This window comes from Protopterus annectens, chromosome 1.part0, assembly GCF_019279795.1.
Source record: "Protopterus annectens isolate FY-2018-M chromosome 1.part0, PAN1.0, whole genome shotgun sequence".
NCBI lineage: Eukaryota > Metazoa > Chordata > Ceratodontiformes > Protopteridae > Protopterus > Protopterus annectens.
The window spans coordinates 30,006,822-30,029,485 of NC_056725.1; the positions used below are offsets into that span (position 1 = coordinate 30,006,822).

General features: G+C 43.6%; 1 protein-coding gene across 1 annotated transcript in view; it reads right to left on the minus strand.

Annotated features, from left to right (window-relative positions):
• The window catches only part of PAK4 (p21 (RAC1) activated kinase 4), a gene marked incomplete in the record, with an annotated part of 2,042,725 nt that overhangs the window by 1,304,783 nt on the left and 715,278 nt on the right, over positions 1–22,664 (minus strand). Inside the window, 1 exon segment of the mRNA XM_044080579.1 lies at positions 12,739–13,482. Within this exon segment, the coding sequence (XP_043936514.1) occupies positions 12,739–13,482 (744 nt within the window).

The following is a 22,664-nucleotide window of genomic DNA, read 5'->3' on the forward strand; positions in this document are numbered from 1 at the left end:
GATGATCCTCGGGTGATCTTCTTTGATCTTCAGTAGCACTTTGTGCATCAAAGGAAGAGGTGGGAATGCATATGCTGTCAGGTTTCCCCAACTGAAGGATAGGGAGTCCACGTTCCAAGCAAGTGGGTGGTATGTCCTTGTGCAGAATCTCTTCAATTGGTGGTTGTGTGGGGATGCGAACAGGTCTATTTCTGGCAGTCCCCATTTCCTTGTGATGGTTTTGAAGATGTCTGGATGCAGCATCTATTCGTGGGCATCCGTGGTGGTTCTGCTTAAGATGTCTGCTAGTATATTTTCTTTTCCTGGCACAAATATGGCCTGGAGCTGAATGTTGAGGCTCAGGGCTACCTTCCAGAGGTCCATTGCCAGCCGGCATAGAGGGTATGAATGTGTGCCTCCCTGTTTGTTGATGTACCACATAACTGTGGTGTTGTCTGTCCTTATGAGCAAATGACCCTGTTGAAGAAACTGTCTGAATGTCTGAATTGCCTGTTTTACTGCCAGCATCTCCTTCTGATTTATGTGCAGGTTCATCTGGTCTTGAGTCCATAAGCCTTGTATGCACTTGTCCACCATGTGAGCCCCCCAACTGAGGTCTGAGGCGTCCGTGGTGATAGTCTGGCTTGGGTGAGGCCTGTGGAAGGGCAGTCCTTTGTTTAATTGACAGTCCTGGGCCCACCACTGGAATTCTTGCTTCAGGCATGGAATTATTGGAATTTGGGTTTCTAAGCTGTGCTTGTGCTGAGACCATAAATTCCTCAGGTACCATTGCAACTTCCTCATATGTAGTCTGGCATGTGGAATCAGAATTATGCAGGATGCCATGTAACCCAGGGCTTGCAGGATTTTTCTTGCTGTAAGGTGGTCCTGCGCTGTTAATGCCATGAAATAGAGTGGTAGCTGCTTCTGCTTTTCTGCTGTGAGGAATGCCATCTGGCTTGATGTGTCCAGTTCTGCACCCAAGAAGGTTATCCTTTGGGATGGTATCGGACTTGACTTTCTTAAGTTGACTGTGTATCCCAAGGCTTGCAGCAGGTAAATAACCTTTTTCAAATCTTTTGTTAATTTGTCTTTGCTGTCCGCTTGTAACAGGCAGTCGTCCAGGTATGGATAAATTTGAATTCCCTGAAGCCTGCAACGAGCAATTACTGATGCCAGGCATTTCGTGAATACTCTGGGCGCAGTAGATAAGCCAAAAGGCAATGCTGAGAATTGATAATGCTCTGATCCTGCAAGAAATCTGAGGTATCTTCTGCAATTTGGTCGTATGGGGACGTGCAGGTATGACTCCTTGAGATCTAGAGTCACCAGCCAAGACTCCTTGCCCAGCATGGGAAGAAGTTGCTGTAGGGTCAAGCATCTTGAATTTTGGAACAATGAGATATGTGTTTAGTGCGGACAGGTCGAGAATAGGTCTCCATTGTTTTTCCTTTCTTGGAACCAGGAATAGTCTTGAATAAAATCCTTGTCCTTGTTCCATAGCCGGTACCTTTTCTATAGCTCTCATCCTTAGTAAATGATCTATTTGCTGTAGAGTGTTTATCCTTTGATTTGGAGGTAGGTTTGGCATTCCTCTCTTCCTTGGAAGAGTATGGAAGTGAAACCTGTAGCCTTTGTCTATTGTCTGTAAAATCCATTTGTCTCCTGTAATGTAATGCCAATTTACTGAAAATAAGGCTAGCTTTCCGCCTAAGGGTGCTTCCAGTTGTTCCCTGGTAGGCGGTTTCAGAGCCAAGTCACTGTGATTGTCCTGTGGAAGTGGTAGTGGCTGGATCTGTGGCCGTACTTCTGTGGCTGTTAGGCTGCCACTGGCGTCCCCTGTAGGCACCTCTGGATTGACCTCTGCCTCTTGGGCACCTATTTCTGCTTCTCTGTGCTCTGGTGGTGTCTGGAAAGGACCAATTTTTGGAAGGCCAGTTCCTACTAAACCTCGGAGGCTGGACCTGTAAGAAATCCTTGACTGTCTGGACAAATTTAGCTTTTTCTTCCACCTTCTTCAACACTTGCTGTGCAGGGGAACCAAACAAACTGTGCTTTTCCATGGGAGCATCTAGAAGCTTGGACTTTACATGGTCTGGTAAGGCTTGCTCTTTTAACCATGCATGCCTTCTGATCACTGTACCAGTCATAGCTGATCTAAAGGAAGCCTCCAGTGCATCATAGCCGCATTTTAATGAATGATTACTGACCTGCTGAGTGTTATGCACCAAATCCTGAAGGGACTTACGGTCTAAAGGCTCAGTGGAGGACAGTTTTTTAGTTAGTTGATCTAACAGAAACTCCTGATACTGAATCATGTGGAATTGACAGTTTATGGCCCTAGCCGATAGAGTAGCAGAACTGTAAACTTTTTTACCCCATCTCTCTAATGCCCTAGATTCTCTTTCAGAGGGGAGGGGTTTCTTAGAAGATGTAGCTGCTACAGCTTTAGGGCCCTGTGAAATAGTCTCAGGATCTGCAATAGGAGCCTTATACAAATGATAATGTGTGTCCGGAACCCTGTAGTATCTGTCGGGCTTAGCAGGGGCTGGAGGAAGGGAGTCAGGGGCAGTACAAGCATCATTAAAAGCATCATCCACAACTGTAAGTACAGGAGGAATAGCTAAAGGCCTATGCTGTGGTAAATGCAAAAAGGTCCTAAGCCTTTTTCTAGAGTCTGAAAAATCCTGGCCCTGCCATTGAAATTGTTCCCTCATAGCATGCAAGGTTTCCCCAAAAGAAAATTCCTCAGGAGGAGAGGCAGAAGGTATGGAATCCTCTGCATCCGAGTCCTCATAAGGAGAATAAGGGCCTTCTGGAGGGTCTGTATTTTCGGAATCATCAGAGGAGTAATCTGAAGAAACTAGCTCAGGGGGCTCTGCTCTAGGCCTCTTCTCTGGAGGTGGGTGAGAGGCCCTGTCAGGGTGGGACTGGGTTCCCCTGATCAAAGAAATGAGATCCTCTGCTAGACTGAGCATTTGAGTACTGGAGCTAGGCCTGTGAGAGGGGGCTTTAGCAGGCACGGTCTTTGAAGATTTAGCTGCTTTAGCCCTGGCAAAAGCCTTAATTGACATGGAAGCAGGAGGCCTAGCAGCTCCACGTGCAGGAGTAGATATATCTAAGGGTATAGTATCTGATAAATCCTGTGAAACTGTAAGAGCAGGAATTTCCGTAGCAGATTCAGCCATGCTGGATGAGGCCTCGGTAGTAGGAGGCATGCTTTCGGCCTAAGGGAGAACCGCAGACTCGGTTTCAGCCGAAACAGACACACTCACGGTTGGCTTAACCGTGGTTTCGGCCGAAACCGCGGACCGCGAGTGTCGGTCCTTTTCCTTACGCTTTTTAGCTAAATGTGAAGTCGGAGTCTCCGACGGCATGATATAAGCAAAAGCGGAGCCGAAAAACTCCTCTGCAAACTCCGACCGACGTCTAAGTGTCCGTCGGTTGAAGGAAGCACAGGCTAGGCAAGCTGCTACGTCGTGGTCTGGGCCTAAACAAGGTAGGCAGTAAGAGTGGAAATCTTTATGAGGTATTTGTTTCCCACAAGTTAAACAGTTATTCACTTTTTCTGACATCGGCTGAGGCAAGAAAGAGTCCCCAACGGGGTACTTAGCTTTTTAGAAGTCTTCGGTAGTAGTAATCTCTGGTTCTGACCGACCGGCACTTGCGAACCGCTTCTGCTTCGGGCGCCATGCGGCAAGAAAGACTGAGGAAAATGGTGTCGGCTGATGCCTTTATACCCGCTGAACTGCAGCTATGACGTCGGGTGAAGTGCGACATCAGCAGAGGCCAGACCCAGACTTTGGAATCCGGCCGACCGAAGGGCTGCCTGAGGCCAGGACAACCCATTTGTAAGGACTGCAGATGCATCCTTGAAGGACATCTGTAACAATAGACATTACCCCGGAGTATGCATCTGCCTTTGAGATAGGCTGTTTTCTTGATAAATGGCATCCAGCAGGGAAACAATATAATTTTACTTACCATTTCCAGGTACAAACCTGCACACATCTGTTACAAGAGTTGTTAATGGCACTCTTACAAATAAGGCCTCAATACACTTAGCTGCATTCTGTGCAAGGCATGGTTGGTGAAGTCAATAATGCCCATGCAAGTCCTCTTGCTTATGTCTTCATGTCAAAGGGCAGGCATATTTATATTTCTCTGATGCCATGCGGGAGGTGGCAGATGAGTTGAACATTATACTAAAACCACAGTAAATTCGATCCAATTTCAAACTAGCACTTGTACAGGCAGTTAGGAAGGCCTTCTCAGACACTGTTGGTAAAGCCTGCTGGTTCCATCAAATGCAAGCTGACAGGCAAGAAGTGGATCATCATGAGCAGGTCAAGGTGTATAGACCCAGACATCCAAATTAAGGTAAAACAGTTACTGCCCTGGCATCCTTGAATGCAACTAATATTCCTAATGCCTTTCTAGAACTTCAAGGAGATACGTTAGAAAACATGAAGCTAAAAGACAACTGGTTTAAAAGGTGGTATTTGCCATAGGCAAAGCAGTGAAAAAGGGCAACAGCCATAGCCTGCAGGAGAGGGATCCAACCTGGACTAAAGTCCACTGAGGGTTGGCACAGGCGGCTATGGATCCTGAGGTCTATTAAGCATATATTTCTACGGGAGCTACTACACTTAATTTGAATGGAAAAGGACTGGATGGATGTACTCCACAAAAAGAATTAAAACAGGATTACTGAAGTCTCCCAAAAGAAAGGTGTGGCAACACAGGAAAGCCAGGAAAAGTACAGTTGTGTACACTTAGCATAAATGTAGATGTTCAAGTGTATTCACTGTTGCAGTCATTACATTTGGGTTATCTGCCTGCAGGTAGCCCTCAGCTGGCCTGAAAATCAAAGTCTTGGATTCCGGCGTCGGATGCTCTCTCTTCTTCCATGACGTCAGGTCGTTAGGGGTATAAAAACATGCAGCCAATGCCATTACATCAGTTTTTCTTGCCCCAGATGTCAGGTGCCCCCATAATGGGAAGCAATTATATGCTAGGTTACACCTACAACAAAAAGAAAATACACCAGAAAGCTGAAATACACTACACAAGAAACGTACAGCCAATAGACGTCAGGGGGCTGAAGGGAGGGTAACAAGGACTGCAACAGTGAATACACTCTAACATCTACATTAATGGTAAGTGTACACAACTGTACTATGTTCTTCGTGTTTCACTGTTGCAGTCATTACATTTGGGTTGATTCCCAAAGCTAAGGAAGGGAGGAGGAAGTCAGAGAGCATTAGGACCAGCTATTAAGCCCTGCAATGGCAAAACCAGCTCTGGATTTAAAAAAAATAGGCATGTGGTAATGCTTGGTGAAGGTATGTACAGAGCTCCAGGTAGCAGCTTCTAGGATGTCCCTGGTAGGGACATCTGAGAAAGGCTGTAGAGGTAGAGGTAGATGCAGTCCTAGTGAACCTGTGATCTTATCCCCTATGGGGTAGGTTTTCCATGGTGCTTATAGCAAAAATAAATGCAATGGGCTATCCATTTGGAATTGGTTTGCTTTGAAATGGCCTTCCCCTCTGCCCCTGCAGCAAAGCCAAATAGCAGCTGTTCAGATTTTCTGAGAGGCTTAGTCCTGTCCAAATAAAATCTAAGTTGTTTGTGCACATCCAAAGAGTGCAGTATTCGTTCTCCTTTGTTTTGTGGATTTGGGGGAAAAAGTAGGAAAAATGAATGGACTGACTAAGGGCCACACCAGACACCACCTAGGGCATAAAGGAAGGATTGGTCCTGAGGGACACCCTGTCTGCATGGAAGATGATGAAGGGCTCCAATGCCATGAGGGCCTGTAATTCAGACACTCTTCTTGTTGAAGTGATGGCTAGAAGGAAGGCTGTTTTCCAAGAAAGGAATTTCAACTCTGGAATTGCAGCTGACTCAAAAGGAGGTAGAGTGAGCTTTTCCAATACAAAGTTAGGGTCCCAGGCTAGAGTAGGGGCTCTCCTGGGTGGTCTTAAAATGTTGGCCCCTCTGAGGAATGCTTTAAGCAGGGAGTGAGAAAAGAGGGGTGGTTCAGTATTATAATGTGCTGAAATGGCAGAGGCATGAATTTTAATTGACAAGAAGTAAAGGCCCTTGTGGAGCATCTCAAGTACTGAAGAACATGCGGTAAGCTGGGAACTGTTGTGCCCAGCCCCAGGGTCTGGCTCCAGGAACAGTATCTTTTCCACTTTTCAGCATAGGATATTCTAGTACTAGGCCTCCTTGCCTCCAGAATGACATCTAGTACTAGCTTACTGAGGGATGCTACTGGAGAGCTCAAGGAATTAGCCAGGGTCAAGGTTCAGGATTTGAAGCAGAGGGTGCAGAATCTGGCCCTCCTACTGGGATAGCAGGGAAGGGGTCTGAGGCAGGTGCCATGGTTCCAACAGTGACGTACTGCACAAGAGGGGGTACCAGTGCTGGTGTGGCCAATCTGGTGCAATCAATATTGTCCTTGGTTTGTCCTGTTTGATCTTTAGCAGAACCTTCAAGAGGAGAGGCTGGGGGGGGGCATAAACAGAGAGGCTTTCCCAGGTAAAGGACAGGGCATCCACTTTACAAGCTTGACTGTGGGACGTCCTTGTGCAGAATTTGGTAGTTCTGAGGGAAGGCAAACAGGTCTATCTCTGGATTCCCCCATTTGTTTCTCAAGAGGTTGAGTATCTTTGGTTCCAGTTTCCACTAGTGTGGGTCCACGAGATTTCTGGATAGGTCGTCTGCCAGTGAATTTAGCTTGCCTGGCAGGAATTGAGCTTGTAGGTGCACTTGGTAGCTCAAGGCTGTGATCCACACAGCCATGGCTATTCTGCAGAGAGGGTACGAGTGGGTTTCCCCCCTGCTTGTTTATGTACCACATAAATGTGGTGTTGTCTATCAATAATTGTCCTGGAAGAATGTCGTCCTTGAATGCTGTCAGAGAATTCTGTACAGCTAACATTTCTTTTTGGTTGATATGCAGGTGCATCTGTCTTGGGTTCCACTTGCCCAGAATGCACTGCACTGTCAAGTGAGCCCCTCATGCATAGTTTGATGCGTCTGTTAGGGTTTGTGCGGCAGGGGGTAGAGTGAATGGGAGCCCCTTGTTGTGGTGGCAGGCCTCTGCCCACCAAAGGAACTCTGTCTTTATACAAGGAATGACAGGAATCATTGATTCCAGGTCCTGAGAATGTTGACACCATAGACTTTTTAGATACCATTGTAGTTTCCTCATACGCAGTCTTGCATATGGAATTAGTAGAATGCAAGAAGCCATGAACCCCAGGGCTTGCAGGATTTTCCTTGCAGATAGCTGGTTCTTTGTGGCCAGTAGTTTGAAGTAGGCTGTCAAATGAACTTGTTTCTCTGGCGTGAGGCAAGTCACCTGGGAAGTTGTGTTCAAGCTTGCTCCCAGGAATATAATTTGTTGTCAGGGTACTAGATGAGATTTCTTTTCGTTTATGGTGTACCCCCAAGCGAGGTTAGAAGTTTCTTTACAAATGCCAGATGTTTTAGTAGCATGTCCTGGCTTTCTGCCTGAATTAGACAATCGTACAAGTATGGGTATATTTGAAAATTTCTTTGCCTGCAAAATGCAATGGCTGGAGCTAGACACTTTGTGAATACCCTGGGCACAGCAGATAAGCCAAAGGAAAGTGCAGAGAAGCGTAGGTATTTCCTGCAAGATTCCCTTATTGGAATGTGCAGATAAACTTCCTTTAAGTCTAAGGTTGCCAAACTGGCATCTTTGCCTAGCATAGGAAGCAGCTGTTTAAGTGTTAGCATTTTGAAGTTTGCCATTACCAAAAAGGTGTTTAGCATAGAGAGGCCCAGGATAGGATGCCAGGAGCTATCTTTTCTGGGTATCAGGAAAAGTCGAGTAAAAACCTTATCCCTTTTCTTCTGCTGAGACAGGTTGAATAGCCATGATACATAGAAGAGAGAGAACCTGCTGTTGAGCCTCTGCCCACTGATTTGGGGGTAGGTCTGGCCAACCGTTTGATGTTGGTAAGGTGTGGAAGTGGAACCTGTATCCTTGGCAAACTATACTTAAAACACATTTGTCCAGGGTAATGAGCTCCCAGTTTTTTGCATGCAGGGCAATCTTTTCCCCAAGGGAGCAAGCAGCTGAGTAGGGCTTGAAAGGTTTAAGGTTAAATCACTGTGACGTTTTTCCATAGGAGGGTGTCTTACCACTTCCAGCTTTGGAAGTGGGAACCCCCCACTGCATAGGCATGTAAGTACCTTGAGACTGTAGCCTAGGTGGTCTGCTGTTCCTAGGTTTGGGCTGAAGGCCTGGAAGAGACAGGAAAGGAACAATTCTTGAAGGCCAATGCCTACTAAATCTGGGAGGCTGTACTTGCAGGAAATCTTTAACAGTTTGCACAGATTTAGCTTTTTCCTCCACCTTATTAAGGACTTCTTCAAGCTTTGTTGCCAAACAGGCGGTCGTGGTTTAAGGGAGCATCCAGTAATTTAGCTTAAACATGATCTGGCAAATTTTGCTCCTTAAGCCAAGCATGCCTTCTAAGTACAGACCCAGTGACAGCAGCCCTGCAAGATGCTTCTAAAGAGTCAAAACCACATTGCAAAGTATGTTTAAATGCATTAAATCCTGTAATTCTTTATTTTCAGCAGAGTCAGGAATCAACATTATTTTCTGTTTAAGTAGTCCCATAATATGCTGCTGATACTTTAACATATGAAACTGGCAGTTTAAGGCCCTAATGGCCAAAGCAGCAGAAGTTTATACCTTATTACCCCATCTGTCCAAGGCCCTGGAATCTCTGAGAGGGAGTAGGGTTTTTGGCAGTAGTAGCATTAATGCCTTTAGGTCCTTGGGAAATGGTCTCTGGGTCCGCAGTAGGATTCTTGAAGAGGAACTTGTGAGAGTCAAGTACTTTGTAATACCTGTCAGGTTTCCTGTGAGCTGGAGGTAAAGTGTCTGGGGCCAGGCTAGATTCCAAGAAGGCGTCACCTACAATGTCCAGGAAAGGAAGGACAGCTAAAGGCCTGTGTTGAGGGAGGAGTAAGAATTCCCTCAGCCTCTTTTTGGAGTCATAGTAATCATGGATTTCCCAGCGGAAATGCTCCCTAAGAGTGTGCAAGGTGAGTTTTAGGCCTTGAAGAAGATGGCATTGGTTTGAAATGCAAGTCTGTAGGCCTAAATATACCCTAAGAAGCCGGTGCCATCCAAGGTAGAGACATCCGCAGGTTCCATAGTCCAAGAAGCATCTCGCAGCATACCGAATAGGTTTCAGTGGAAGCCTGCAAATCTGAAGTAGCAGCTATTAGGGGCTGTGAAAGCACCTCACGGAGTACCAGCGAACTGGCGACTAGCTTAACGGAAGTGTCATCGGCAGTTTTGTACCTATGCGGTCTGTCTCTACCTTTACGTTTTTACGAAATGTCGGTAGTCAGACGGCTTACTGAAGCCATTTCTTGATAGTTTAACAGAGTACCAAAATAATTTTCTGCAAAAATAAACAGACAAATAGTCCGGGGGTTGAATAAAGTACAAAACAGACAGCGAGAGATGTTGTGGTCTGGGCCTAAGTAAGGAATGCAGTACGAATGAAAATCTTTATGAGGTATTTGCTTTCCACAGGTAATACAATTGTTAACTTTTACTGACATCGGTTAACAGCAAGAAAAAGGATCCCCAATGGGGTACTTGGCTTTTTTGAAGACTTCGGTTCTGAAACTCGAAAACGAAAATTTCAGGAGTTGGCCGACTGGCACTTGCGAACTTGCTTCTGCTTCGAGCACCACGCTGCAAGAAAGACTGATGTAATGGTATCGGCTGCATGTTTTATACCCCTGATAACCTGACATCATGGAAGAAGAGACAGCATCTGACTCAGGAATCCAAGACTTGGATATTCAGGCCGGCTGAGGGCTACCTGCAGGCAGATAACCCAAATGTAATGACTGCAACAGTGAAACACGAAGAACATCAAACCATACACAATGACTGATTTTCAAGTGAGCAAAAGCACACTACTTATCTTTGCACTGTCAGTGTACAACCCAACTACTATGAACAACTGAAAAAACACATTTCACAGGACACAGAAACTGTTGTCTGAAGCACCTACACAAAGCACCATGATACAAATATACAAAGTTCATACTCCAATAGAAAGATGGAATAATAAAGGCAGAGCTACCTACATATGAAATGATGATGTACATCTCCTTTGCATATTTACATGCATAGAATCGATATCAGAATAAAAAAGACAGGGGGACTAAATAAGCATACCTTCATTATGTAGACAGTTACTAATCCTAAGATGATGGCCAGGTGTGTTGTAATACTATTTTCAGTCCTGATCACATACATCCGCAAGATGTTTCCTCATAAATCACACTCATATCAGTTTGCATCCTTGTGCTTCACTATAAAATAAAATCCACAGAAACTGACTCCTCCTTGTACAGTGAAGACGGCTCAAAACTTAATCTTTGTATATACTGTAATATACTTTTCCAATACACTGCAATTTGCCAGAATCATCATCTCACACAACGTAATGCTCCCGTTTAACCACAACTGCTTTACATCATGTAACGTGCCCAAAATGCACCGTCAACACTTGTAAACTAGATGCATATCCTGAGAGGGGCAGTTCCAGTTTTCAAAGCACTTGTGCACATGCTGCAAGTACATATTGTGAACGAGGATCTCTCATGCATTTCTTCAATAATTTTAGATTGCAAAGGAATGCATACTCACTGAGATTCCTCTGTGGCTCAGTAGTCATAAATGATTAAGCAGTGGTCCAAGAAGAGCTCCACCACTCAACATCACACCTGAAATAATTATTCAACAGCACTCCCTAAGTCATTTCATATCTTTCAGGACTTAATTTCCATCTTTGCTCAGCCGAGCCAGGCATATCCCTTCAGCCATTTCTCTTTTCAGCTAGAAAGATAAAAACCCCGTTTCCCTTTTGATTTTGTCTACCAACTTACTTTTGATTTCCCCCTTTGCTAACCTCAACTCTTTTGTTACTGCTCCACTTCTTTAAGTTCATTTTGAGTGCCTGCATCAGTCACATATCAAACCAACAGTCACAATTCTGCGCATTCATTCCCTAACTCGCTCACAGTCAACTCATACTCAACAGACAGGCACAAATCCATGCCATCTTCTTGCTTTTAGGGGCTATACATTGAGTAAAATCACGTTATACTGGCAAGGCTTCTAAGGGCCCTTAAGCCATTAGCCTAGTAATCTTCTATGAACCATCCTAGGACAGCCATAACAGGCTGTTTCATATGGTGCCCTAGCCAACTCCCAAGCATATCATGTAAGCATTCCTGGGGTAATAGTGCAGTGGGTGCAACACAGGGCTGTCATCCACTTCACTGAGTGATGCATCCCCTGAGGTGACCTTGCCAATCTTAAGCAGATGAGTCATACCAAGTTTCTGGTTTCTGGTCTCCACCTCTCAGTAATGTATCACTAGTGCTGTAATACATCCCTCAATCTTCCTCCTATGGGAGGACTGAACAAGGCTTTACCTCCCCATTTACCACCTCCCCATCCCACCCCCCAAGAGGTTCCCAACAACCAGACCCTAGGTCAGCTGGGTCACAGTCAAAGCTCTACCTTTATACCATGGAACCAGCCCTTTGTTGTTATACTTGCTTCTTTGTACTGTGCCTCCTCATCTCACTGCCCCTGCCCTTCTACCTCTTATGTGCATCATTTGCTTTTACAAGTAGCTTCACATTTTCATAAAGTCAAATCATCCTTTAATCTCATTTCGACTCTTCCTCAAGCCTTTGTCCCAAATCCTGAAAGCACTTAATCCATGACCGATTCCCATAGTTTATTCATTCAATTTGTGCTCAGACCCCTAACTCATCTTTACTTCTTTCCCCCAGCTCACCATAATCTACTCCTATAAAATCCTGCACCACACCATCATCTCTCTTTGTATACCTAACCTCAACTCTTAATGTAAACAACACATTGAGTTTACATAGTTGAAAAAATGCCTTCACCTGAATATCCCCAAAAATCTCAGCCTTAATTATGACCACGTGCAGAAAATGCCATTCCTGGTACAGATTCACATCAGCTGTCTGAATTGCTCAAAGTCCAAAACATTGGTAATCCCACTTGTGCTCTGAAATGTAATCTGGTCAGCTCCCTCCCATACATTCAAGACCTCCTCCCAGGTATAACTATTTTCTTATTACCTCACAACTTTCTCCACTACTCACTCTCATCCTGCCAACATCAGAATGGGGACCAATGCAGTTACTGATTTAAAAGCATCTTCCTCCATCTTAAACTGCACAGAGTTTACCATTTGTCACAATGCTGCCAAATTTCTCTCCTGCCCTTGCATGTGAAGCCCTCCATTAAGAAGATGACATACCTGCTTCTACAACTTTCTGATCTGTCATCCCTAAACAACAAATGCAAAGGAACCTTCACATACCTCCACCTTATAAGCATGTTAGTTCACACAAGGATGTTTGTCAAAACCATGCTTGAAATGAAACAGTGTCTAGTCAGGATCTTTGGAAAGACCACTCAGAAATGAAACTCTGTTAATCTGCTTCTTTTGCACAGCGCACACACAGTATTTCTGTCAACTGATATTAACACAAGGTAAACTGTACAATGAAACAAATCATGAACAAACATTACAAGAAAGCACTGAAGCCTGAAGTATACTGCTTACTTCTAGGAAAAGGAAAGCCCCAGTCTTTCAAACAGATTTTTCCTTATATACACAAACAAGCACCTACCTGAGATGATGGACCTCGACCATGGTCAGTCTCAGCACGAGGGTAAGTATTAAAAGGTCTACCAGTCTGTTGTCCAGACTTCAGAGCACCATCTGTAACAGGAACGTTTGGAGTCTGGATGGTGGGTCCAGACAAAGGGCGCTTATCCCGTGAGGACTGTGGACCACTTTCTTCTGTGAATGTTGACTTGGGTCTCTTGTCTGATCTATCATTCTTATCTGTCCATTCTCTTCTAACCAAATCAGACAGTTCACTGTTTTTCATGTTTATTTCCCTGTCACTAAGGTGTTCCCTCAACTCCTTCGTTCTACCATGTGTTCTTGCTTTACTGTCTGAAATTTTGTGATCATCTTCAGAAGTACTCCTGTCACTATAGTTGCTGTGCCTACTACTCATCTCTGCTCTCCTTGGTTCCTGTCCTCTTGGCTGCTGTGGCCCATCTCGATAGTCTCCTTTTTCTATATTACGCATTTTTTCTTTCTGAAACTCTCTCTCGTTCCTAGTTCCAGGAGGGTATCTGTCCCCTCTGTGCACAGTCTGTTCTCTGCCTCTATTACCATACCCTTGTTGACTATACTTAACTTCATTTATTCCGTTCTCATGAAGCATTAGATCTTGACGAGGCTGGAGTGGTGGGCTGTCCCTTCTTAGTGAATTGGAACGAGTTACTGACATATTCTCAAACTCATCCAGTAGCCATGTCAATGAGCCATCTTTTCCAATCTTGTTTCCCCTGACAATAGTCTGCAACAAAAGAGAAAAAGAGAAGAAAATTGGACAGTATACTTCAAAAATGATCTACTCCACCATGATAGACTACTCACCATGACAGACTACTCACCATAACAAAGGATCTTTAAGAGGTCCACAGGTGACTGCTACTACTGTTAGGCTCTCCATCCTAAAAGCCTTCTCATCATTTATTCCTTCCTGGAGATTTCAAGGAAAATGTTACAGCATCCTGGCACTGCACTGAATAAGGAGTCATTTCTACCTAGTATTCCTCAACTCAGCTCTGAGCTCCAACTAGCCTTTGATGCCAGAAGGCTTTAATGAGAAAATGCCTGCTGTGTTAGAAAAGGTTTATGCATACATCATGTTTAGAAACTACTTCAATCACTTTATAGATGACAACACTGGACCAAGTACTCTACCTGCACTGAACTTAAGGTACCACAGATTATTTTCTGGGGAGCAGTTGCAATCACAACAGCAAGATGGCCTGCATGGTATGTGATGAGAGTCAAAAGTGAACTTATACACAGTCCAAGCATTAATGCCTCAGTGGGAAAGTTAACTATTCTCCCTGACATCCCTTATCAGGGAGACAACCAAGCACATCCCATACAGCACACAGGTAATAGAATAGAAACTACATAAACTGTATATTTTACATTAACAAAACGCCATCCAAATGCACATTTCCTACTCTTTTAGCAATTTTCCTATCCTACCTTCTGATAAGGGATACCCAAATGAAACACTGCAGCTTAAAAATAGTTATTCCACCCGTTTCTACATTGTTATAACTTGCAATAACATACTGCAAGCAGTACCTCATTCAAAACAAATCATGAGTACTTGCAAGCAGAGATATAGTCACTCTCAGTCTACCAAGACTGCTATTAAATTTGTATTTTGTTTAAATTACCCACCCAAAAAATGATCAGCAGCAGAAAATGTTGCTTTCCCAGCTCTTAACAGTCATGGGAACCACAGTGATATCTCACAGGTAATATGGAAGCGGTGCTCATTATTTAAAAATATGCAAAACAAGTGGTGGAACCCTCTTCCACTCTCCGTATTTCTAAGAATGGTATTTTGGCTATGGGACTGATCTGCATGAGTAACTGGGAATCGAGATCTAGGCCATGCAAGGTGTTCGGTTTTTGGTGATTAAATCAATTTTTTTTTGTTTGTTTTGTAGAAATTAAGAAATGCTTCTCATTGGGCACAGAGATTTCTTTACAGTCACATCACAAAACACTTGAAGTTATTCTGCTCTTCAGTAACTTGAAGTGAAGCTAGTGTTGGCTGAATTTTGTTATTTGCTAGTAATTACAGGTGTGGGGGTAGCCACATTCTTTGATTTCCTGTCCTTGCATATTTAAACTGCTGCATGTGAAATAATTCCTGCTTTAAAACTTCAGCTTGGCCAGCTAAGAACTTGGTTATATTCAACTGGACGTATAAGAGAATTTAAGTACCTTTATCTGCACTTTTTTTTTAAAAAAATACAGTATTTAAATTGATTTAAACTGTGTATGAAGGAGTGTTGAAGGAATTTTTAACTGAAGTTATTCTGCTCTTCGGTAACTTGAAGTGAAGCTAGTGTTGGCTGAATTTTGTTATTTGCTTTGTTTGTGTAACCTGAGCACTAATCCAGACATTCTCTAAAGTATTCAATGGTATTTATTACTGCTTGGTTGTAACTTGATTAAAGTGTAGCTATCATTCAAGTCTTTTGGATTAAGCACTTGGGCTTCAGACCAGTTGTTTTACATTAGGAAGGTTTGTGGCAAGCACTGTGGTGGCAGGACAGGTAGCTTTCATCCTTCTAAGTTGGGAACTGCTGATTGAGAGCCCAGTGTCCAAGTGTATTAGTTCTGGTTTAGGCACTTGGGCTTCAGGCCAGTTATTTTACATTAAGAAGGTTTGTGGTCTGCACTCTTGTGGGAGAAGAGGCTGGACTCTGCCCTTCTGAGCTGGAAATTTCTGGTTAAAGGTTTATAGTGCCTGAATATTTGAACTGTATCTTACTGAAATTGGTTCACCTTGTTTGCTCTAGCATAGACTAGATCCAGGCCTGCTGAATCTAGCTTTGTTTATATACTTGTTGTTTGTTTGCTTGTTATTTCCCTGGAAGCTAATTCCACCTAATACACAACTTCTCAGTGCTTCTGTGGATCACTAGTGATATCTGCATTGCTTACTGTACTTATTTCCTTGTTTCACTTGAAAGAAAGTTACTGTTTGTCGTTTTTGCATTTAGTTACTTGTAACACATTGCACTCAAGTTACCTGGCACTTGCTTACTAAAGCAATTATATAAGTCAGCACTAAAAATTAAAAGCACTACACCCTCACTCCCCACTGGCCCTTGTTTTCAATTAAGGATTTCCCAATATTATTCTAGCATGTCCAAAGGTCAGTTGTCAATCTCCTCTCCGGTCCAGCTGGTGAATCTGGGAATCTTGAGGCAATGTTATAACTGCCTCATGTACACAGACAACCCTCTCCTCCTCCCACATAACACAAATACTTGCGAGAGATGCAGCTATTTAGCCAAACTGGAGGCTGAGCTCTCTCAACTCAGGACTGGCAAGACCAGACAGGAGGAGACGGCAACTACACACACCACAAAACCAGCCTCACATAATGCTACCACTCCACTGAATCAAACACATAAACACACAAAGACATACTCGGAGGCTCTGAGTAAAAATTTACCTAAACAGCAGAGGCCTCCAAAGCAGACACCCAAACAACTGCTACCTCAAGACACCCCACAAGCAACACATAAACCACAAAAGCAGTGTGCAAAGCAGTCACAGCCCTTAAGGCCAAATACAACACCAAACATACTTGTCAAAGGTGACTCCATAGTCAGACACACTGATGTCCCACTCACCAGGCTGAACAAGGAGAGGGTCACAGTAAGCTGCCTATCGGGCACTAGAATCCGCCACATAACACAAGCACTCTGGTCACTCCACGGCAAGTACAAATATGACACAGTCATTGTCCATGCTGGTGTGAACGACCTGAGACGTACCTCCCTGGACTACATGAAAAGAGACATAGAGGAGCTCTCTGATTATGTAGCCCAGGCAGGTATGACCCTAACCCTGAGCAGTATCCTTCCTTCACCAAGAATGATGCCACAATATAGAGACAAGATGATCAGCTTTAACAATTGGCTTAATGTCTGGTGTCATTCAAAGGGGATCCAGTGTCTGTCTGCCTGGGATGACATGCTTGACAAGCCACGCTGCTTCGCAAGGGACGGCTTGCACCTGTCACCCTGGGATTCGGATATTGGCTAAGGCTCTTGCCACCCCATAGTGCCTTTTTAGGCAAGGCTCAAATTCTAAACCTACCACCCTAGAAAACAAAATGGGAAGAAACTGAGGGTAATGCTGCTCAATGCCAGAAGTCTAAATCTCAAAATGCACGCACTCGAGGCCCTTCTCAGTATGGAGAACATCGATGTCTGTGCTGTAACTGAAACCTGGTTCAAGGCTCCTGAGAGCACCCCGGCACTATTAGGTTTTACTTCATATCATGCCCGCCCCAAAACCCGGACCACACCACAAAAGGAGGGTGTATCCATATTCATAAAGGATACCCACACCTCCAGGTTGGTGGCAACGCACAAGCTTCGAAACCATCCAGGTGCAACTAACCATAAGCAAAACTGCTCTACAAATTGTAGCATGCTACAGGCCACCCTCTCAAACTCAGGAACCCCACACAGCCTTCCTGAAGACACTGGAGGGTATAAATGTATCTCCAAACACCATCATATCGGGTGACTTCAACTACCGAATATAGACTGGGAACATTACTCAAGCCCTAACTTTCTAGCCCAACGGTTCCTGGAGTTCATAAATTCAAATGCCATGGAACAGCTAGTCACTGTTCCCACGAGAGGAGAAAATAAACTAGATCTCATTGTCACAAACATGGGGACTAAATGCTCCACACCGGAAGTATATCCCTCATTGGTGAGATCTGATCATAAACTAATCTCACTGGAAATCCACATCCGCCCCCACCCCAAACAAAAAAGACCATAGTGAAGAACTTCTCTAAAGCAAACTTCACACTACTCAAGACTGGTGTGGTATCCTTCAAGGCCCCTGAGCCAGAGGAAACCACAACCCAAGCTGCGGAAGCCCTTACAAATGCCTTCTATGAACACCTCCTGGACTGCATGGATCAGGCAATCCCAAATAAAACCAAGACTCTTTCCACAAAGGGCAAACGTCCAGTCTGGTGGACCCCAGCCATTAACAAACTTTACAATAAGAGGAGAAAGCTATTACACGATAGAACAAAATCCAAAAAAGGGAAGTCACCCCTGATCATTATTAGTAAAAAAATACGAGCACTCATAAAATCAACTAAGGCCAATTTTGAGAGAAAAATTGCCATGGATTCAAAGGACAATCATAAGGCCTTTTTCAGCTATGTTAGGAACCTGGGTGGAAACTCCCAGATATGCTCAGAATTGGTCCAAAATGATACAAAAATCACTGAACCCACAGACATTGCTAACATACTGGCAGACAGGTTCAGTGCAAACTTCACCCCCCTCCCCTAAAGGAGAGATAACTATCCCAGCCGAGTGTAGCCTCCCGGACATCTCAAATGCGCAGGTGAAAGCTGCTCTCTCTAAAGCTAAAAACACAGCATCAATGGGACCGGATGGTGTCCCCGGCTGTGTGCTACACGAGCTAAATGAGGAATTAACCCCGCACATAAGGCAGCTGTTTAATCTCAGCCTTACCACAGGATACGTGCCCAAGGAGTGGCGTACGGCAACTGTGGTCCCACTCCACAAAGCCGGCACCTCTATGGACCCTGGTAATTACCGCCCCATAAGCTTAACAAGTCTAGTCTGCAAAGCTATGGAGAGGATCATAATGGAGCTCATAAACAAAGATATAGGGGACTTGCAGACATTGAACCCGACCCAGTTTGGCTTTGTCAAGGGAAGATCATGCCTTTTGAACTTGGTCGACTTCTTCGAAACAGTCACCAAGGCCATTGATGAGGGAAAGGCAGTCCATACAGCCTACCTTGGCCTTGCAAAGGCTTTCGACACAATACCCCACTCGGGTATTGTAGAAAAACTTACCAGCTTAAATGTAAACCCATATGTCACAAGATGGGTTGCAAACTGGCTTAAGGACAGAACCCACAGGGTTAGAGTTGCTGGCGCTGTGTCAGACTCCAAGCCGATCACAAGTGGTGTCCCACAGGGCTCGGTCCTTGGCCCCCTATTGTTTGGCATCTACTTCTCAGAAGTACAGGCCAGCATGGGAGGACTTTGGCTGACAAAGTTTGCAGACGACTGCAAACTGGGCGCCATAGTGGAAAGTGCATCAGACACGGATATCCTTCAGAAGGGACTCACGGAAACAGATAGCTGGTGCCAGAGCCATGGCCTGAAGTTAAACGCCACAAAATGTATAGTCATACCCTTCGGGAAAAACAAGGTAACCCCAAGCTACCATATAGGTGGCAATCCACTAAGCACAGAAGAGGTTATCAGGGACCTGGGGACCCAGGTTGACAGTGGCCTTTCTTTTGACACTCACATTGCTAAAGTGGTTAGAAAGACCTTCTACATTGCCCACCTGATCATGAAGGATTCACATCCAGATCTAGTGAGGTCATTGTTCCCTGTACTCTTCACTTATCAGACCAATGATAGAGTACAATGCCCCATTCGGGATGTATCTCACCCGACATCTGCAGCAATTGGAGAGACCCCAAAAGTTCCTCACCAAAAGGATAAAGGGACTCCAAAATCTGTCATATGCTGCCAGATTGAAGAAACTCCAGCTCTATTCAGTCGCATACCGTCTGCTCAGAGGTGACATGTGCCTGACATACAAGGCCATGTCCAACCCGAATTAATGGACATGCTCCACCTCAAAAAATCCAAATCCACCAAAACCACTAGAGCAAGCGACTTAAACCTTAGCACGGATATAAATAGGACGTGCTGGAGGGATAGAATTATCACTCAGAGACTCCCTATGCTGTGGAATAAAATCCCGGTCCATGTGAGGCAGAGCACCTCGCTGACTCTGTTCAAGAGAAATCTAGACCTGTGGATGGGAGATCGTAGGTTTACCCCGGGAATCATCTCTGTGTCACTGCTGGACAGAGGCACAACAAACTAATGGGCACAGTATTTTCTCATATAAGGGGTGGCGTAAGCCACAAAAATTTGGGCTAGGCTTATAAATGCCTTAGGGCAGATAGCCTAGTATAAACCTAAACCTATGAACCTATGAACTTGGTAAGATGTAAAATAACACAGTCTGCACTACTGTAGCAACTAAAATTGTCTAGAAACCATTTGTCTGCTTTGGAGTCACCCATTTGCTTGTCTTCCAAATATTATTGGGACAACGATAAAGAGAGAAAGGCAATTTCCAACAGCAAATTCTTAAAGACAAATTTTAACATTTTTAACATTTGCAGTTCCCTCTCTCTTTTTTATGATGAACATGCACAGATGTTCAGATAGACCAGCAGCTAGCTGATCAGAGTACCAATCACTAATTTTAATGTGTGTGTGTGTACATGTAATTCCTTAGTATTACGGTACCAATTCATCTGAAAGCGTATGTCAGTATGAGTTGTGTGTTTATCTATTTTGCAGCAAAATATACTTTAATGTACTATGACAGCTATACGTTTGTCCATTTTACAAACTGAAGATTAATAACCACATAATTTTTCAGGGCCAATTTCTTTAGCTGCTGTAATGCTTTGTATAAAAGGATGCTTTGCAAATGTCAAACAGCTATCTTGCCAAAGTGTTTCTGACTAAGTCCTGAATGCTCTTTAGTGGCCTGATTCCAAAAGACTTGTACTCAGTGTTAACTGACCACTTACAAAGAGCAGGTCTTTTGGAATCTGGTCCCTGGTGTAAACCTGTTGATAAACAGGTCTTGCACCAAAGCAAGTAATTTACACTGACAGCAAGTCTTTCGGAATCAGGGCAGTCCAGCACTGAGAGCAACTCTTTTTGGAATCTGGCCCTACGCGTTTGTTTCTTTGGAGTTTCTGGCTTCTACTTATGATATTAAGATGCACAGTAAAATGCATGTCCATATGAATAATGGTTTACTATCAATTGTGCGAACAACAAACTGTCTCTGCACGTATGCTGCCAAAAATCAGATTGTCACTTGCCAATATCAATGGTAGTCGAACACACTTATGCGAATGCAGTAGTGCATTCGCATAAGTGTGCTCTACAAACTGTAGCGAGATCGCGGTACAGTGGGGATAGAAAATTCATCCATATCCCCCACTGTAGTGTGATCTTGGGAGTTGGAATATGTTATTAGCTGGGGGTGCGGGGGGCTTAGCCCCCTGCAAAAACGTGATATTATGTTTTATTATGTAAAAGACAGTTAAAGTTACAACAGCAAATGTAAAGGAATACAAAATAGACAGCTCTGCTTAGGGTTCAACATCTACATCAAAATAACTTTTGTCATTTCAGAGCGGTAATTTGCATATGCGCAAAATGCATTTTCAACATTACGGTTTGGTAACATGCCTAGAAATTGTTTGTTTTGATTTAATGATACTAAACCATGAAGAACAGATGAAATTTTAAGGAACTGTACACTGCTCATTTTTGAACCAGTGCTTTTTTTTGTAAAGTTTTAAATAACACGGCAAAGTAAACAGCGCTTTCTATATTGTTTGTGTAGCTTCAGGATTACCATATATTTTGGGTGAGGAAATGTGCTTTCGCTACTGGGCAATATGATATATGCAAAATAGGACAAAACATTCAAATGCAGGTTTGGTAATGAGGGAGTAAAGAAAGGCAATGGCTTTCTTTGACTTACAGAATATATATTTACTAAATAACTGGACTAGGTAAAATGAAAAATTACTGGTCTACAAACTTAAGTCAGGTCTGTAATGACAGCATCTATTTTGAGGTGAATATCATTTATGTGGTAGATGCAGGGGTATTCGTGCAAAAGCGAAAAACTATACTTCTATAGAATGAGTTTTAGTCTGCAGTCAGGAAACTGAGTATGTGTAGTTTAGAACCTTTTGGAGGACATCAGATTCAAATGGTGATTTGCCAACTGCCTTGAGAGTCATGAATTAGAAAACAATCAGCCTGAGACCCTTGACATCAGCTTGAACAAAGAGCAGTGGCCCCAACATGGAGTCCTGACAGATGTCACTAGTTAGTAGCCTTTTATAACAAAGTGTCTCACCAGTCAGTTCCCTCTCTACGCCAGTTTGTATGTATTATGTACAGTTTTATATTTTTTCTGGTTAGTTTCTGTATGGAGCCATTGTATAGAATAGTACTGGAAACCTTGGTTGAATCCATGCTAGAAGTCTATGCACAAATCTTTGTCCATTGCCCCTGTAACTTAAATCTAGTTTATTAGGCAAGATGAAATTTTAATTAAGTCAGACTGGTTTGGTTCAAAGGCTTGTAAGCTGTTAATATACATACAATTTTAATGATGTGCCCCATTATATTACACAAGACAGCCATTTTTCAAGTTACAACTGGAACATCCACCCAAAATAGACACAGAAAGCAACTTAAAGCCTCTGGAAAGCATGGCAGACTAGGACTGCCCAGCCTCAACAGATACATTCATGCCTCTGATCAAATTCACTTAATCCAGGCTAGAATGCTACCTTGCACCCTTTGGGTTCTCCCTGAATTAATATTAACTAACTTGATGAATATTAAACAACCTCATGTTGACAAAAGGAATGTATGGGAACCAAGTGAGCAAGAAAGCTAATTAGTAATCATGCTCACATGAGTTTAGCTAGTGCTGGGGCTTCCAAGATGGCTGCACAATGATTAACAGCTTAATTTCAGCTCTCCCAGTATAAAATGAAAGTGATACATAAGGGCCAATAGTTTTAGTAAAAACAGAGTTAGAGGACACAGGAAAAACCTGAGATTTTTAGCTATACCAGAGAAGATGGAAGTAACAGACTGCATTACATTTAAGAAAGCACAAATAAGCAACTGGACTGGTATTCCACAGCAGGAGTTGATAGTTGAAAGGGCACATCATGTGTATGCTCCAAACCTGGCTATGAGAAAGCAACACCTAGACCTGGGATACTAAAATAGAGAATGATTACTCATTGTACACCAGGCATAAGAGAAGCAAAAC